A 15,838-nucleotide genomic window follows, 5' to 3' on the forward strand; every position below is an offset into this window, starting at 1 on the left:
ATTAGCTCCACCAAAGAGCCTGGGTAGGCTCCAGTGTTGGGCCGCCTCAGGCCAAACAACCAACAGGGAGGGAACACAGCCCCACCCATTAGCAGACAAGTGGATTAAAGTTTTAGTGAGCTCTGCCAACCAGAGCAACAGCTAGCTCTACCCACCACCAGTCCCTCCCATCAGGAGACTTGCTCAAGGCTCTTAGATAGCTTCATCCACCAGAAGGCAGACAGCAGAAGCAAGAAGAACTACAATCCTGCAGACTGTGGAACAAAAAAACATATTCAGCCTTTTTTCAGGCAGCCGGGAAGATGGCGGACATTCAGACGGAGCGTGCGTACCAAAAGCAGCCGACCATCTTTCAAAATAAGAAGAGGGTTCTGCTTGGAGAAACTGGCAAGGAGAAGCTCCCGCGATACTACAAGAACATTGGTTTGGGCTTCAAGACACCGAAGGAGGCCATTGAGGGCACCTACATTGACAAGAAATGCCCTTTTACTGGTAATGTCTCCATCCGAGGGCGAATCCTGTCTGGTGTGGTGACCAAAATGAAGATGCAGAGGACCACTGTCATCCGCCGAGACTACCTGCACTACATCCGGAAGTACAACCGCTTCGAGAAGTGCCACAAGAACATGTCTGTGCACCTTTCCCCCTGCTTCAGGGACGTCCAGATTGGTGACATTGTCACAGTGGGCGAGTGCCGGCCCCTGAGCAAGACGGTGCACTTCAACGTGCTCAAGGTCACCAAGGCTGCTGGCACCAAGAAACAGTTCCAGAAGTTCTGAGACCAGACCCCTGCCCACTGCCCCAAACAAAATAAAAAGTTATTTTCCCAAAAAAAAAAAACAAACAAACATATTCACAGAACAACAGACAAGATGAAAAGGCAGAGGCCTAGATACCAAATGAAGGAACAAGATAAAACCCCAGAAAAAAAACTAAATGAAATGGAGATAGGCAACCTTCCAGATAAAGAATTCAGAAAAATGATAGTGAAGATGGTCCAGGACTTCAGAAAAAGAATGAAGACAAAGATCGAGAAGATGCAAGAGATGTTTAACAAAGACCTAGAAGAATTAAAGAACAAACAGAGATGGACAATACAATAACTGAAATGAAAAATACACTAAAAGGAATCAAGAGCAGAATAACTGAGGCAGAAGAACGGATAAGTGACCTGGAAGACAGAATGGTGGAATTCACTGCTGCAGAACAGAATAAAGAAAAAAGAATGAAAAGAAATGAAGACAACCTAAGAGACCTCTGGGACAACATTAAATGCAACAACATTCGAATTATAGGGGTCCCAGAAGGAGAAGAGAGACAGAAAGGACCCAAGAAAACATTTGAAGAGATTATAGTCAAAAACTTCCCTAATATGGGAAAGAAAATAGTCACCCAAGTCCAGAAAGCACAGAGTCCCACACAGGATAAACCCCAGGAGAAACATGCCGAGACATATAGCAATCAAATTGGCAAAAACTAAAGACAAAAAAAATTATTGAAAGCAACAAGGGAAAAACAACAAATAACATACAAGGGAACTCCCATAATGTTAACAGCTGATTTCTCAGCAGAAACTCTACAAGCCAGAAGGGAGTGGCATGATATATTTAAAGTGATGAAAGGGAATAAATTACAACCAAGATTACTCTACCTGACAAGGATCTCATTCAGATTCAACAGAGAAATCAAAAGTTTTCCAGACAAGCAAAAGCTAAGAGAATTCAGCACCACCAAACCAGCTCCACAACAAATGCTAAAGGAACTTCTCTAAGTGGGAAACACAAGAGAAGAAAAGGACCTACAAAAACAATTAAGAAAATGGTAACAGGAACATACATATCAATAATTACCTTAAATGTGAATGGATTAAATGCTCCAACCAAAAGACACAGGCTCGCTGAATGGATACAAAAACAAGACCCATATATATGCTGTCTACAAGACACCCACTTCAGACCTGGGGACACATACAGACTGAAAGTGAGGGGATGGAAAAAGATATTCCATGCAAATGGAAATCAAAAGGAAGCTGGAGTAGCAATACTCATATCAGATAAAATAGACTTTCAAATAAAGAATGTTACAAGAGACAAGGAAGGACATTACATAATGATCTAGGGATCAATCCAAGAAGAAAATATAACAATTGTAAATATATATGCACCCAACATAGGAGCACCTCAATACATAAGGCAAATGCTAAGAGCTATAAAAGAGGAAATCGACAGTAACACAATAATGGTGGGGGACTTTTAACACCTCACTTACACCAATGGACAGATCATCCAAACAGAAAATTAATAAGGAAACACAAGCTTTAAATTACACAATAGCCCAGATAGATTTAATTGATATTTATAGGACGTTGCATCCAAAAACAACAGATTACACTTTCTTCTCCAGTGCACACGGAACATTCTCCAGGATAGATCACATCTTGGGTTGCATATCAAGCCTCAGCAAAATTAAGAAAATTGAAATCATATCAAGCATCTTTTCTGACAAAGGTATAAGATTAGAAGTCAATTACAGGGAAAAAAACGTAAAAAAACACAAACACATCGAGGCTAAACAATACGTTAGTAACTAACCAAGAGATCACTGAGGAAATCAAAAAGGAAATCAAAAAATACCTAGAGGCAAATGACAAAGAAAACACGACGATCTAAAACTGATGGGATGCAGCAAAAGCAGTTCAAAGAGGGAAATTTACAGCAATACAATCCTACCTCAAAAACCAGAAAAATCTCCAACAATCTAACCTTACAACTAAAGGAACTTGAGAAAGAAGAACAAACAAAACCCAAAGTTAGTAGAAGGAAAGAAATCATAAAGATCAGAGCAGAAATAAATGAAACAGAAACAAAGACAACAATAGCAAAGATCAATAAAACTAAAAGCTGGTTGTTTGAGAAGATAAACAAAATTGATAAACCTTTAGCCAGACTCACCAAGAAAAAGAGGGAGAGGACTCAAATCAATAAAATTAGAACTGAAAAAGGAGAAGTTACAACAGACACCACAGAAATTCAAAGCATCCTAAGAGACGACTACAAGCAACTCTATGCCAATAAAATGGACAACCTGGAAGAAATGGACAAATTCTTAGAAAGGCATAACCTTCCAAGACTGAACCAGGAAGAAATAGAAAATATGAACAGAACAATCACAAGTAATGAAATGGAAACTGTGATTAAAAATCTTCCAACAAACAAAAGTCCAAGACCAGATGGCTTCACAGGTGAATTCTATCAAACACTTAGAGAAGAGCTAACACCCATCCTTCTCAAACTCTTCCAAAAATTGCAGAGGAAGGAACACTCCCAAACTCATTTTACGAGGCCACCATCACCCTGATACCAAAACCAGAGAAAAATTCTGCAAAAAAAGAAAACTACAGACCAATATCACTGATGAATATAGATGCAAAAATCCTCAACAAAATACTAGCAAACAGAATCCAACAACACATTAAAAGGATCATACACCATGATCAAGTGGGATTTATCCCAGGGATGCAAGGATTCTTAAATATACGTAAATCAATGTGATATACCATATTAACAAATTGAAGGAGAAAAACCATATGATCATCTTAATAGATGCAGAGAAAGCTTTTGACAAAATTCAACACCTATTTATGATAAAAACTCTCCAGAAAGTGGGCACAGAGGGAACCTACCTCAACATAATAAAGGCCATATATGACAAAGCCACAGCAAACATCATTCTCAATGGTGAAAAACTGAAAGCATTTCCTCTAACATCAGGAACAAGACAAGGATGTCACCCTCGCCACTATTACTCAACATAGTTTTGGAAGTCCTAGCCACAGCTATCAGAGAAGAAATATAAGGAATACAAATTGGAAAAGAAAAAGTAAAACTGTCACTCTTTGCAGATGACATGATACTGCATGACACATGAGAATCCTAAAGATGCCACCAGAAAACTACTAGAACTTATCAATGGATTCTGTAAAGTTGCAGGATACAAAATTAATGCACAGAAATCTCTTTCATTCTTATACACTAATGATGAAAAACCTGAAAGAGAAATTAAGGAAACACTCCCATTTACCACTGCAACAAAAAGAATAAAATACCTAGAAATAAACCTACCTAGGGAGACAAAAGATCTGTATGCAGAAAACTATAAGACACTGATGAAAGAAATTAAAGATGATACAAACAGATGGAGAGATATACCATGTTCTTGGATTGGAAGAATCAATATTGTGAAAATGACTATAGTACCCAAAGCAATCTACAGATTCAATGCAATCCCTATCAAATTACCAGTGACATTTTTTACAGAACTAGAACAAAAAAATCTTAAAATTTGTAAGGAGACACAGAAGACCCCAAATAGCCAAAGCAGTCTTGAGGGAAAAAAACGGAGCTGGAGGAATCAGACTCCCTGACTTCACACTATACTACAAAGCTACAGTAATCAACACAATATGGTACTGGGACAAAAACAGAAATACAGATCAATGGAAAAGGACAGAAAGCGCAGACATAAACCCACACACCTATGGTCAACTAATCTATGACAAAGGAGGCAAGGATACACAATGGAGAAAAGACAGTCTCTTCAAAAAGTGGTGCTGGAAAAACTGGAGAGTTACATGTAAAAGAATGAAATTAGAAAACTCTGTAACATCATACACAAAAATAAACTCAAAATGGATTAGAGACTTAAATATAAGACTGGACACTATAAAACTCTTATTAGAGGAAAACATAGGAAGAACACTCTTTGACATAAATCACAGCAAGATCTTTTTTGATCCACGTCCTAGAGTAATGGAAATAAAAACAAAAATAAACAAATGGGACCTAACGAAACAAAAGCTTTTGCACAGCAAAAGAAACTACAACAAGACAAAAAGACAACCCTCAGAATGGGAGAAAATATTTGTAAACGAATCAACGGACAAAGGATTAATCTCCAAAATATATTAACAGCTCATGCAGCTCAGTATTAAAAAAACAAACAACCCAATCCAAAATTGGGCAGAAGACCTAACAGACATTTCTCCAAAGAAGACATACAGATGGCCAAGAAGCACATGAAAAGCTGCTCAACATCACTAATTATTAGAGAAATGCAAATCAAAAACTACGATGAGATATCATCTCACACCAGTCAGAATGGGCATCATCAGAAAATCTACAAACAACAAATGCTGGAGAGGGTGTGGAGAAAAGGGAACCCTCTTACATTGTTGGTAGGAATGTAAATTGATACAGTCACTACAGAGAACAGTATGGAGGTTCCTTAAAAAGCTAAAAACATAATTACCATATGACTCAGCAATTCCACTGCTGGGCACATACCCAGAGAGAACCATAATTCAAAAAGACACATGCACCCCAATGTTCATTGCAGCACTATTTACAATAGCCAGGACATGGAAGCAACCTAAATGTCCATCAACAGACGAATGGATAAAGAAGATGTGGTACATATATACAATGGAATATTACTCGGCCATAAAAAGGAACGAAATTGGGTCATTTGTAGAGACGTGGATGAATCTAGATACTGTCATACAGAGTGAAGTAAGTCAGAAAGAGAAAAACAAATATCATATATTAATGCACATATGTGGAACCTAGAGAAATGGTACAGATGAACCAGTTTGCAGGGCAGAAATTGAGACACAGATGTAGAGAACAAACGTATGGACTCCAAAGGGGGAAAGGGGCGGGGGTGGTGGTGGTGTGATGAATTGGGAGATTGGATTGACATATATACACTAATATGTATAAAATGGATAATAAGAAACTGCTGTATAAAAAAATTAATAAAATAAAATTCAACAACAAAAAAATCTATAGTAACAAAACAGTGTGGTACTGGCATAAAAACAGACACACAGACCAATGGAACATGACAGTGAACCCAGATATAAACCCACACATGTAGGGTCAACTAAACTTTGACAAGGAACCAAGAATATGCAATGGAAAATGGACAATCTCTTCAATAAATGGCATTAGGAAAACAGGATATCCACACACGAAAGAATAAAACTGGATCCATATATTGCACCACTCACAAAAGTTAACTTAAAATGGATTAAAGACTTAAGTGTAAAATCTAAAACCATAAAAATCCTAGAAGAAAACATAGAGAATAAGTTCCTTGACACTGGTCTTGGCAATGCTATTTGGATATGACATCAAAAGCACAGGCATAAAAAGCACACACACACACACACACAAAGTACTACATTGAACTGAAAGGCTCTGCACAGCAAAGGAAACAATCAACAAAATGAAAAGACAATGTATGGAAAGGGAGAAAATATTTGCAAACCATATATCTGATAAGGGGTTAATATCCAAACATATACCACTCAATAGCAAAACAACACAAAACAAACAAAACAAATAACTTAATTAAAAACTGGGCAAAGGACCAGAATAGACATTTTCCCAAAGAAGACATACAAGTGGTCAACAGGTACATGAAAAGATGCTCAATATCATTAGTGATCAGGGAAATGCAAATCAAAACCACAATAAGATATCATCACACACCTGTTACGATGGCTTCTATAAAAAGAACATATGTTGGCAAGGATGTGTAGAAAATGGAATCCTTGTACACTGTTGGTGGGAATGTAAATTGGTACAGCCATTATGGAAAACAGTACGGAGGTTCCCCCCAAATTTAAAAACCAAACTACCATCTCTTCAATAAGTGGTGCTGGGAAAACTGGACAGCTACATGTAAACAAATGAAATTAGAACATTTCCTAACACCATACACAAAAATAAACTCAAAATGAATTAAAGACCTAAATGTAAGGTCAGATACTATAAAACCCTTAGAGGAAAACATAGGCAGAACACTCTGACATAAATCGCAGCAAGATCTTCGATCTACCTCCTAGAGTAATGAAAATAAAAACAAAAATAAACAAATGGGACCTAATGAAACTCAAAAGCTTTTGCACAGCACAGGAAACCATAAACAAAATGAAAAGACAACCCTCAGAATATGAGAAAATATTTGCAAATGAAGCAACTGACAAGGGATTAAGCTCTAAAGTATACAAACAGCTCATGCAGCTCAATGTCACAACAAACAATCTAATCAAAAAATGGGCAGAAGATCTAAATAGACATTTCTCCAAAGAAGACATACAGATGGCCAAAAAGCACACAAAAAGATGCTCAACATCACCAATTATCAGAGAAATGCAAATAAGAACCACAGTGAGGTATCACCTCACACCGGTCAGAATGGCCATCTTCAAAAAATCTACAAACAATAAATGCTAGAGAGGGTGTGGAGAAAAGGGAACCCTCCTACACTGTGGGTGGGAATGTAAATTGGTACAGCCACTATGGAGAAGAGTATGGAGGTTCCTTGAAAAACTAAAAGTAGAGCTACCATATGATCCAGCAATCCCACTCCTGGGCATATATCCAAAGAAACCCATCATTTGAAAAGATACATGTACCCCAATATTCACTGAAGCACTATTTACAATAGCCAAGACATGGAAGCAACAGAGGAATGGATAAAGAAGATGTGGTGCATATATACACTGGAATATTACTCAGCCATAAAAAAGAATGAAATAATGCAATCTGCAGGAACATGGATGCACCTAGAAATTGTCATACTGAATGAAGTAAGTGAGGCAGAGAAAGACAAATATCATATGATATCGTTTATATGTAGAACCTAAAAAAAGGGTACAAATGGGGCTTCCCTGGTGGCGCAGTGGTTGGGAGTCCGCCTGCTGATGCAGGGGACGAGGGTTCGTGCTCCGGTCCGGGAGGATCCCACATGCCGCAGAGCAGCTGGGCCCGTGAGCCATGGCCACTGAGCCTGCGCTCTGCAACGGGAGAGGCCACAATGGTGGGAGGCCCGCGTACAGAGGGAAAAAAAAGTACAAAATGAACTTATCAACAAAACAGAAATAGAGTTACAGATGTAGAAAACAAATTTATGGTTACTGGGGGTAAGGGTGGGGGGATAAATTGGGAGATTGGGACTGACATATACACACCTCTATACATAAAACAGATCATTAATATGGATCTACTGTATAGCACAGGGACCTTTACTCAATACTCTGTGATGGCCTATATGGGAAAAGAATCTAAAAAAGAGTGGATATATATATGTGTATAACTGTGCAGTACACCTGAAACTAACACAACATTGTAAATCAACTATACTCCAATAAAAATTTTAAAAATAAAAAAAAAACTACCATATAATCCAGCAACTCCACTTCTGGGTATACATCCAAAGAAAGTGAAATCACTTCTTGAAGAGATATCTGCATGTCTATGTTCACTGCAGCATTATTCATAATAGCCAAGATATGTAAACAACCTAACTGTCCATTAACAGATAAATGGATAAGGAAGATGTGTGTGGGGGTGTGTGTATTGGAATATTATTCAGCCGTGAGAAAGAAGGAAATCCTGCCATTTGCAACAACATGGAAGAACCTACAGAACATGACAGTAAGTGAAATTAGCCAGAAAGACAAATACTGCATGATCTCCCTTCTATGTGGAATCTTAAAAAGAAAAAAAAAGTGTCAAACTCATAGAGTAGAATGGCGGTTACCAGGGCCTCGGAGAGATGGAGATATGCTGGTCAAAGGGTAGAAGCTTTCATTTATAAGATGAATAAGCTCTGAGGAACCTAACACAGAGCAGAGTGACTATAGTTAACAATACTGTTTGTACTTGAAATTTGCTGAGAGAATAGACTACAAGTATTCTCACTACCAAAAAAAAAAAGGTAACTTAGGTGATGGATATGTTAATTAACCTGACTGTGGTAATTATTTCACAAAATATACATATGTCAAATCACTATGTTGTATACTTTAAATATACACAATTTTGTCAATTATACTTCAGTAAAACTGAAAAAATTAAATAAGAATAGACAAATGCTTGGCAAATATTTATATACATATTTATATTTTAAAATATACAGTAAGATACAGACATCAACTATATATTTACAACCTTCTCCACCTAAAGCTAAAACCAAGCCCAATAGGAACACATTAGAAGAACTCCCACTAAAGTCAGAGGCCAAACACAGTTATCTATGCACTCCACCACCACTATTTACTACTGTTGTGGAGGTACTACCTATCACAGTTAGGCAACAGAAAGAAAACGTAGGTATACAACTGGGGGAAAAAAGATTAAAGTATCATTATTTGCAGATAATATTATTATATACCTGAAAAATCCAAGAGAATCAACTGAAAACCTTTTATAGTTGATAAAAGAATCAGGTAACGTGATGAAAATTAATATAGAGAAATCAGTGTCTTCACATACATCATCAAGTAGGTAGAAGATAAAATGCTTCAGCAGTAAAAACAAAAAAAGAACTGAGAATAAACTTGACAAGAAATGTCAAGAAATCTCTCAAAAATAAAAGAAGACTCAAAGAGAAAGGCATGCAATCTTCTTAGTGGGGAAGACTCATCATCAAAATGTCACTCTTCCTACACTAACCTAAAAATGTAAATAACTTAGTCCCAATAAAAACAAACAGGACTTTTAACTAGCAAAGTTTCTTTGAAGTTCATATAGAAAAACAAAAATAGCCAGGAAAGTTCTGAAAAATAAAGATAATAAATGAGAATTAACTTTACCAAATATCGAAACACGCTATAAAACTTGGGTAATTAAAACAATGTGATTAACAACACACTAAAACATGGATTAATGTATACAACAGAAAGCCCAGAAACAGACCCAAACATACATGATATGTGGCAAAGTTTATCATATGTAGTAAATGAAAGGGGATATTTAAACAAGTAGGAAAAAGATGAATTGTTCAATAAAAGGTACTGCAACAAATGGGTGGCCAATTGGGAAAAAACTAAGTTGGACCCACACTTCACACCAAAATAAATTCCAAATGGATAAAAGACTAAAAGGTAAAAAATGAAATAGAAAAAGTACTTTAAGAAACCACAGGATAGGGACTTCCCTGGTGGCACAGTGATTAAGAATCCGCCTGTCAATGCAGGGGACACAGGTTAAAGCCCTGGTCTGGGAAGATCTCACATGCCGCAGAGCAACTAAGCCCGTGTGCCGCAACTACTGAGGCTGCTCTCTAGAGCCCGTGAGCCACAACTACTGAGAGTATGAGCCACAACTACTGAAGCCTGAGCGCCTAGAGCCCGTGCTCTGCAACAAGAGAAGCCACCACAGTGAGAAGCCCGCGCACCGCAACGAAGAGTAGCCCCTGCTCTCGCAACTAGAGAACGCCCACGTGCAGCAACAAAGACCCAACACAGCCAAAAATAAATAGATAAATTTAAAAAAAAAAAAGAAACCACAGGATAATTTTTCATAGTCTTCTACTAGGGAAAATCTTTCTAGGTATGACAGAGAACCCAGAAGCCTTAAAAAGTCAATAAATACAACCCAATTAAAAACTAATTTTTTTCCATGGCAAAACCATCCTAAGTAAAAAAATAAATAACCATCTACAAAAATACAACTGTAATTCATACCACTGACAAAGTACAAAGTTCCTTCATATATAAATAATTTTTACAAAATTAATTTTAAAAAAACCAAAGCCCAGTAGAAAAACAAGCCAAGGATACAAACAGCTTTTTCACAGAAAACAGAAATGGTCCTTCAACCTTAAACTAAAACTACCCCTGAGTGTTCATTCTATTACTCTTTTAACTTTTCTACAGGTTGAACTAAGAAGTTTAGGTGGGAAAAAAATCTAGAGAGAAACCATTTTTTCGCCTATCAAATTGGCAAAAACCAAACTATGAGGTACCACAGTGTTGGTGAGGGTATGGATAAACAGGCACTGCCACACACGGCTGGGAGCATACGTAGACAAAACCTCTATGGAGGTTTATCTGGTAAGAGCGATCAAAATCACAAAAGTACATACTCACCAACCCAGGCTTCCTGCCTTAGGTAAGTGAATGGATAGGTGCACTTGGCCATGCATGGATTGATGCATATAGAACATTAGTCAGTGGTGTCTGTGTTAGCAAAGTTTAAAACACCTTACATGTCCATCAATAAAGCTCAGGCTAAATAAATTAAGGTACATCCTGACAATGGAATATTATCCAGTTGTAAAAGACAATGAAAAAGTTCTTATGTATTGATAATGAACTATCACAGAGGAAAAAGCAAGGGATATAGTGTGCTACTTTCATGTAAAAGAAAAGAGCTCTCAGGACTTCCCTGGTGGCACAGTGGTTAAGAATCTGCCTGCCAATGCAGGGGACATGGGTTCGATTCCTGGTCTGGGAAAATCCCACATACTGCAGAGCAACTAAGCCCGTGAGCCACAACTACTGAAGCTTGTGCGCCTAGAGCCCATGCACTGCAACGAAGAGTAGTCCCCACTTGCCTCAACTAGAGAAAGCCCGTGAGCAGCAATGAAGACCCAACGCAGCCAAAAATAATAAATTTTTAAAAAGAAAGAAAAGAGCTCTCTGTGTATTTGTCTGTATTATGCACAGAACAGCCCTGAACTGACACTCGAGAACTTGTAACACTGGCTGCCTCTGGGGAAAGGATCTGGTGGCCAGGGGCAAGGTGCAAGGGAAACGTTCCCGTGTATACCCTGTCGTACCCTTTAAATTTTGTGCTATGTGAATGTAGTACTGCACTGAAAAGCTAAAATTAAAAAATAATGAAAGCCTCCCTGTAGGAGCAGCAGCCTTCTACTCTAAGCTTCTGTAACTGTATTTCCACACTGCCCTGTGTCCATTCTGACTTTCTCAGCCTCCCCTGATTGAGCGTGGTCCCTCTTGGGAGGTCACAGCTGAATCACCTTTGTTTCCCTAGAGCAGCCAGCACCTCATTTGGTGCCGAAAAGAAAGTCACTGTAGGTCTCTTCACTGTGCTAAACTAGTCCACTGGTGCAAACAATTCACCTTTGGGGGAAAGTTGCTTTGCAAAGTGGACCAATGATCAGGACAGGAAATTCTGCTTCTCTAAGCATCAAAATTACCCAAATAAGCTGGAAGAATTTTCAGCAGACTAAATTAACAGTCCTGAAAAAAGAAAGGAGTTTGAGTTAATGACTGAAAGCTGATTTCAGAGAATTTGAAGTCTTGAAAACACATATATTCAAGAGGATGACTACTGTCACATTTAGAATAATTGTGATGGCACAGCAATACCCATATTGATGGAAGACTAAATTACATTGTTTGTGATGGCCGTCACAAATAACCATGTACAAGATGCCAACCCTCTTCACAATTCAGCATCAACAAACATTAAAGATTTTCGTCCACAACGCCAGCTACCTACATTTTCATTCCCTCTTGACCTGGTCAGCAATGACTAACAAAGGGATTGAACTGACCACTGATAAGAACATGGGCAAAGAATCTGTTTTAAAGCTAGAAACAACCCAGGAGCTCAATGGGGCAGCCTTGTCATTCCACAAGATAGGACCTTTGGCTCAGAGGTAGGATGCCCTCAGCCTTGGTCCCAGCTGGCAGGAGCATGGCCAGGACCAGCCTCCTGCTCTCAGCCACACATGGGCACATCCAAGCCACACAGAATGGTGGCCTCTTGCCTGGTTTCCTGACAGAAGTGTGGTCTGCTGGAAAGCAGCACGGTTCTTGATAGTTTACCCAAAAGTGAAGTTGTGACGAGTCTCTATTTTATTACTATCTCAAGAGCTTTTAATATAAATGCCACATGGAAGATGGTTCCATTACAAACACAAAATATGCAAAAGACCTATTTGTGAGGGGGAGAGTGCCAAAGAGAGCCAAGAGATGAGGGTCACCTGGGGCCCTTCTCCTTGTAACAGTTTTTCAACAAACGGTGCTGCGAAAACTGGATGGTCACATGCAAAAAAAGTTAAACTGGACCCTTACCTTACATCATATACAAAAATTAACTAAAAATGAATCAAAGACCTAAACAAAGCTAAAACTATAAAACTCGTAAAAGAAAACATAGGGCTTCCCTGGTGGCGCAGTGGTTAAGAATCCGCCTGCCAATACAGGGGACACGGGTTCGAGCCCTGGTCTGGGAATATACCACATGCCATGGAGCAAATAAGCCCATGTGCCATTAACTACTGAGCCTGCGCTCTAGAGCCAACGAGCCACAACTACTGAGCCTGCATGCAACAACTACTGAAGCCCTCGTGCCTAGAGCCTGTGCTCCGCAACAAGAGAAGCCACCACAACGAGAAGCACGCGCACCGCAACGAAGAGTAGCCCCCGCTCATCGCAACTAGAGAAAGCCGCGCACAGCAATGAAGAACCAAAGTAGCCAAAAATAAATAAATTTATTTTAAAAAATTTAAAAAAAAAGAAAACATAGGGTTAAAAGCTTTATGATACTCGACTTTGAAAGGATTTCTTAGATATGACACTAAAAGCACAGGCAACAAAAGAAAAAATAGACAAATGAGAGTTCATAAAACTAATCATTTTTGTACATCAAAGGAAACTATCAACAGAGTGAAAAGACATCCCACATAATGGGAGAAAATATTTGCAAATCATATATCTAAGAAGGAATTAATATCCAGAATATAGGAAGAACTCCTACAATTTGGCAAACAAACAAACAAAACAACCTGATTCAAAAATGGGTAAAGGGGACTTGAGGACATGGGGCGAGGGAAGGGTAAGCTGGGAAGAAGTGAGAGTGTGGCATGGACATACATACACTACCAAATGTAAAATAGATAGCTAGTGGGAAGCAGCTGCATAGCACAGGGAGATCAGCTCGGTGCTTTGTGACCACCTAGAGGGGTGGGATAGGGAGGATGGGAGGGAGATGCAAGAGGGAAGGGATATGGGAACATATGTATATGTATAGCTGATTCACTTTGTTATAAAGTAGAAACTAACACAACAATGTAAAGCAATTATACTCCAATAAAGATGTTAAAAAAAAATGGGCAAAGGACTTGAATAGGCATTTCTCTAAAGATACACAAATGGGCAAAAAGCACATAAAAAGATGCTTGACATCACTAATCATTATGAAAATACAAATCAAAACCACAATGAGATACCATTTCACACCCACTAGGATGGCTCTTATTAAAAAAACAAAAACAAACAAAAAAATAACAAGTGTTGGAAAAGAAAAAAAAGGGACTTCCCTGGCAGTCTAGTGGGTAAGACTCCGCGCTTCCAATGCAGGGTGCGCGGGTATGATCTCACATGCTGCGTGGTGCAGGCAAAAGAAAAAAAAAAAAGTGTTGGTAAGGATGTGAAGAAATTGGAACTTTTGTGTACTGCTGGTAGGAATGAAAAATGGTACAGCTCCTGTGGAAGACAGTTTGGCAGTTCTCCAAAAAGTTAAACATAAAATTACCATATGATCCAGCAATTCCTCTCCTGGGTATATATCCAAAGAACTGAAAGTAGGGACTCAAACAGATATCTGTACAGATATCTTTACAGATATTGATAAACAGCATTATTCACAACAGGCAAAAGGCAGAAATTGCTCGAATATTCATTGACAGATGAAGAGATAAACAAAATGTGGATGTACGTACAACAGAATATTATTTGCCCTGAAAAAGGAATGAAATTTTACAACCAGGATGAATACTGAAAACATGTAAAGTGAAATAAGCCAGACACAAAAAAACAAATATAGTATGATCCCACTTATATGTAGGACCTAGAACGGGCAAATTCATAGAGGCAGAAAGTAGAATGGTGATTGCCAAGGCCTGGCAGGGAGGGGAGAATGGGGAGTTGTTTAATGGGTACAGAGTTTCTGTTTGGAATGATGAAAATGTTCTGGAAATGGAAAGTGGTGACGGCTGCACAACACTGTGAATATATTTGATGACGCTGAACGCTACACTTACAAGTGGTTAAAATGGAGACTTCCCTGGCAGTCCAGTGGTTAAGACTCTGCGCCTCCAATGTGCAGGTTAAGACATTAAATTTTATGTTATGTATATTTTGCCTCAATAAAAAAATCACCAAATAATTAAAAAATACAATAATGAGAAGAGTGGATGATATAGATGAAACGAGTGCCCTCAAGTTAATGAGTAAATGACAGACATAACTAAGTGATACATACACAATGGAATACTGCTCTCTGCTTTTGTGTATATTTCAATTTTATGATAATAAACATTAATAAATAGAGAAGTCCTTTGTAACGTGCAAGGCCTTTTCAGAATTTATCCCTTTACAAAATTTAGCAACAATGAATACACAAGGCTCAAAGACAAACTTAAGACTTAAAAGTATAAAAACTCTTAGAATAGAACATAAGGCAAAAGCTTTACGACATTGGATTTGGCAATTCCTTGGTGTACAACCAAAGGCAACAGCAACAAAAGAAAAAATAAACAAACTGGACTTCATAAAAATTTTTAAACTGTGTGCATCAAAAGATACTATCGAGGGGCTTCCCTGGTGGCGCAGTGGTTGAGAGTCTGCCTGCCGATGCAGGGGACACGGGTTCGTGCCCCGGTCCGGGAAGATCCCACATGCCACGGAGCGGCTGGGCCCGTGAGCCATGGCCGCTAAGCCTGCGCGTCCAGAGCCTGTGCTCCGCAACGGGAGAGGCCACAACAGTGAGAGGCCCGCGTATAGAAAAAAAAAAAAAAAGATACTATCGAGGACTTCCCTGGTGGTCCAGTGGGTAAGACTCTGCGCTCCCAATGCAGGGGGTCCAGGTTTGATCCTTGGTCGGGGAACTAGATCCCGAATGCATGCCGCCACTAGGAGTACGCATGCCGCAACTAAGAAGTCCACATGTGGCAATGAACATCCCACATGTTGCAGCTAAGACCCAGTGCAGCCAAAATAAATACATATTTTTTA

At 38.8% G+C, this 15,838-nt stretch overlaps 2 protein-coding genes across 4 annotated transcripts in view; one reads left to right on the plus strand and one right to left on the minus strand.

Annotated features, from left to right (window-relative positions):
* Nucleotides 1-15,838, minus strand: part of SCAP (SREBF chaperone) — a 90,218-nt gene that overhangs the window by 63,806 nt on the left and 10,574 nt on the right. The window lies entirely within an intron of this gene.
* LOC132431669 (small ribosomal subunit protein uS17-like) lies at nt 288-817 on the plus strand. The gene has a single exon (XM_060021428.1). It carries the CDS (start codon nt 303-305, stop codon nt 777-779), a length of 477 nt encoding a protein of 158 aa, XP_059877411.1. The 5' UTR covers nt 288-302; the 3' UTR covers nt 780-817.

Source organism: Delphinus delphis, chromosome 10, assembly GCF_949987515.2.
Source record: "Delphinus delphis chromosome 10, mDelDel1.2, whole genome shotgun sequence".
Taxonomy (NCBI): domain Eukaryota; kingdom Metazoa; phylum Chordata; class Mammalia; order Artiodactyla; family Delphinidae; genus Delphinus; species Delphinus delphis.

Coding starts and splice junctions, on each gene's coding strand:
- LOC132431669 (XM_060021428.1), top strand. CDS start 303: ATGGCGGACATTCAGACGGAGCGTGCGTACCAAAAGCAGCCGACCATC.